The 3,348-nt window shown below is 53.2% G+C and overlaps 1 protein-coding gene across 2 annotated transcripts in view; it reads right to left on the bottom strand.

Moving 5' to 3' along the window:
- PCDH19 (protocadherin 19) overlaps positions 1-3,219 on the bottom strand; it is a 109,314-nt gene extending 106,095 nt beyond the window's left edge. For both annotated transcript variants that reach the window (XM_006920707.1, XM_006920708.1), the window contains exon 1: positions 1,073-3,219. In XM_006920707.1, coding sequence (XP_006920769.1) covers positions 1,073-3,219 — 2,147 coding nt within the window. The remainder of the gene's footprint in view (positions 1-1,072) is intronic.
- Positions 3,220-3,348: the final 129 nt, after the last annotated feature.

Raw genomic sequence — 3,348 nt, 5'->3', positions numbered from 1 at the left:
CTCTCTCTCTCTCCTGCCACCCCCCACACTCACATATCCTGCACACACTTCAAAGGAAATTGTAACACAATAGTCCATAGTGACATCCACTGGTAGGGAGCAGATCTTAATGCCACAGCAGTCTCACATTAGAGGGAAACACCATCAACTCCAGAAGATGGCTATTTTTACTGAAACATCTGGATGCAAAGTCCTGTCCCTCTTTGGGATATTTGGTCTCTACCTCACCAACTGACCAGATATTTGAAAACGTACAGATGACTAGTAGAATTTTGCTTTACATAGCCAGATATTTGGGGACTGGACACAACATAAGCAAAGAACACACTAAAAAAAAAAACAAAACAAAAAAAAAAACAAAAAACAGTAATCACTTGCTTTCTTTCCCACCTATTCCTGCTCTCTCTTCCCTCCAACTCTGTTTCCTACCTTAGACTCCCACTCGCAGGCTCTCTTCACACTTTATCTCTACAATAGGATGGAGCAGTTGACAGCACTCCCTCTCCTTTTAGTATCTGTCCCCAAAACACTGTGCCCCAGAAATCAAGTAGTGATACTTGGTGGTTCTGCTTAAATTCAGTCCTTCTCTCTCTCTCTCTCCTTCTCTCTCTCTCTCTCTCTCTCTCTCTCTCTCTCTCTCTCTCTTTTTCTTCTCTCTCTCTCTCTCTCTCTCTCTCTCTCTCTCTCTCTTCCCTTTCCCTCCCTCTCCCTCCCTCCGTCCTTCCCTTTCCCTCCCTCTCTCTCTTTTTCTCATTTTTTTTCTGTCACAACTTCATGGAGGCAGCTATGCAATTTTTAAAATGATAATTGCTTTTCTGCTCATCATCATTATGTGACAGAATCCATTCAAACAGTAAATGATTGTCTTCCAGCAAATTGTCAGATCAAAAGAATTGATCAACTTGGAGTGCCATAAACTCCCCCTCCAAAAAGAAGCATTGTAGGTGCATGCATGCCTTTAAATAAAAAAAATAAAATAAAATAAAAAAACGCATTGGGATTTTCACACAGAGACTTAGATACACCTTATTCATCCAAGACAAAGAAGGAAAAAAATAAAAGTTGGCTCTACCTGCAGTTGTAGGTCCTGATCTCTTTGTTGTCTCGCTTGCACTTGATTGCCACGAAGATCATAGTGACAAAGAGGATGCCGGCAATGGAGCCCAAGGCGATAATGAAAATCAGGGACAAGTTCACCGAGCCCATTGACTCTTGGGCGTCGAGAGCAGGGGAGAGGTAGATCAGGACGAGCGCAGAGGCCGACAGAGACGTCTTGCCGTGATCGTGGGCCACCACAATAAGTTCATAGGAAGCCTTGGAGTTCTCGCCGAAGGTGCGAGTGGTTCTGACTTCGCCATTGACCTGGTCTATTTCAAAAAAGCCGCGATCACCCTCGGTCATGTCGTAAGTGACCCGGCCGTTTTCTCCTTCGTCGTAGTCGTCTGCTTTGACTACTGTTACCAGATACCCTATGCCGGAGTTGCGGGGGATGTAGACCTCGGCGGTGCCATTGATCAGTGGTGGGGCTGTGATGACTGGAGTATTGTCATTGACGTCAAGGATGATTACCCGAACCGTAGCATTACTCTGCAACGAGGGCAGGCCGCCATCCTTGGCCAGCACCTTGAATTCGAATGCCTTGGTCTGCTCGTGGTTGAAGGATCGCAGCGCATAGATGTCACCCGAGTTGGGGTTGATGGAGACATAGGTGAAGACAGGCATGTCCCGCACCTGTGACGGCACTATCTGGTAGGAGACACTGCCATTGAGACCCAGGTCGGGGTCTCTGGCAGACACAGAGAGCAGATAGGCGCCGGGCGTGTTGTTTTCCTGCACAATGACCTGATAGTAGGGCTTAGAGAAGTGCGGGTGGTTGTCGTTCTCGTCGGTGATGCGCACAGTGAAGGACTTGGCACTCTGAAGCATGGGCACGCCGCCGTCGCGCGCCTGGATGGTGAGGTTATACTGGTCGTGCTGCTCGCGGTCCAGCCGCCCGTCTACCAAGATAGTGGAGAAGCTCTCATATTCCTGCAGCCGAAAGGGCACGTTGCCAAGCAAACGGCACTGCACACGCCCATTGAGGCCGGAATCGCGATCAGACACCCGAACCAGAGCAATCACGTAGCCCGGGGGGGCGCTCTCGCTCACCTCCACCAGCTCGCTGTTGACCGACAGCAGGTTGATGACTGGTGGGTTGTCATTGGTGTCCAGAACGCTGACAGTGACCTTGCAATGTGCTGGAATGGAGTTGGGCCCCAGGTCCTTGGCCTGAACGTCCAGTTCGTACACGTGGCCCTCTTCGTAGTCTAGGGCACCGGTGACCGTGACCAGGCCACTGTGAGGGTCAATTTGGAAAAGCTCACGTGTGCGGTCATTAACGTAGCCATAGAAGGAATAGACCACCTGGCCATTGGTGCCTTCGTCTGGGTCGCTGGCGTTGAGGCGGATGACGGGCGTGTTTGGAGGTGAGTTCTCTGGCACGCTCACCGAATAGGTGGACTCGCCAAACACTGGGTTGTTGTCATTGGAGTCGGTCACCTTGATGCTGAGGCCAACAGTGCCCAGGTGCGGCGGCTCACCACCGTCGAGAGCAGTGATGCGAAAGCTATAGTGCGACTGCGTCTCACGGTCCAGGCTCTTCTCCACCACTAGTTCGGCAAAGCGTGACCCGTCGCCGCGGGTCTTAATTTCCAAGCCAAACAGCTCATTAGGTGTGAGCTCGTAGGTCTGCACGCCAAAGCTGCCTGAGTCCGGGTCGTAGGCACTGTCCAGCGGAATGCGTGTGCCGGGGCTTGCCGCCTCCGAGATCTCCAATTCTATCTGTGCCGCTGGGAAGCTGGGCGCGTTGTCGTTCAAGTCCTTGATTTCCACCTTAATCACGCAGATTTCCATTGAGCTGGACATGACCTCGAGTGAGATGATGCACTTGGGGCTCTGGCGGCACAGCAGGTCGCGATCGATCTTCTGCTTGGTGACCAGCAGGCCCGAGCTGGGGTTGATGTCCACTAGGTGCGGAGCCGAGTTGGACACTACACGGAAGGCAGAGGCTTGCCGTGGGTCCAGCGCGAAGCCCGCCTCGCGCGCGTCCTTGGCCACGTTGGCGATCACGGTCCCGGCGCGCTGCTCCTCTTCTACCGAGTACTTGAGGTTAATGAGGGCAGCCGCCTGCGTCCACAGTACGGCCAACAGCAGCAGCACCGGCAGCAGGAGCGACTCCATGGCTGCGCGGGGCTCTGCTTGGCCTCGCCTCTCCACACCCCTCCGAAGCCGCCGCCGCCGCCGCTCCAGCTTCCCGCTGACTCGGGCCGCCTGTTGCGCACGCCCCGGGGCCCCAGAGGCCACGGGAGG

This window comes from Pteropus alecto, unplaced genomic scaffold (assembly GCF_000325575.1).
Source record: "Pteropus alecto unplaced genomic scaffold, ASM32557v1 scaffold179, whole genome shotgun sequence".
NCBI lineage: Eukaryota > Metazoa > Chordata > Mammalia > Chiroptera > Pteropodidae > Pteropus > Pteropus alecto.
This window is presented reverse-complemented; position numbering and strand designations above follow the sequence as displayed.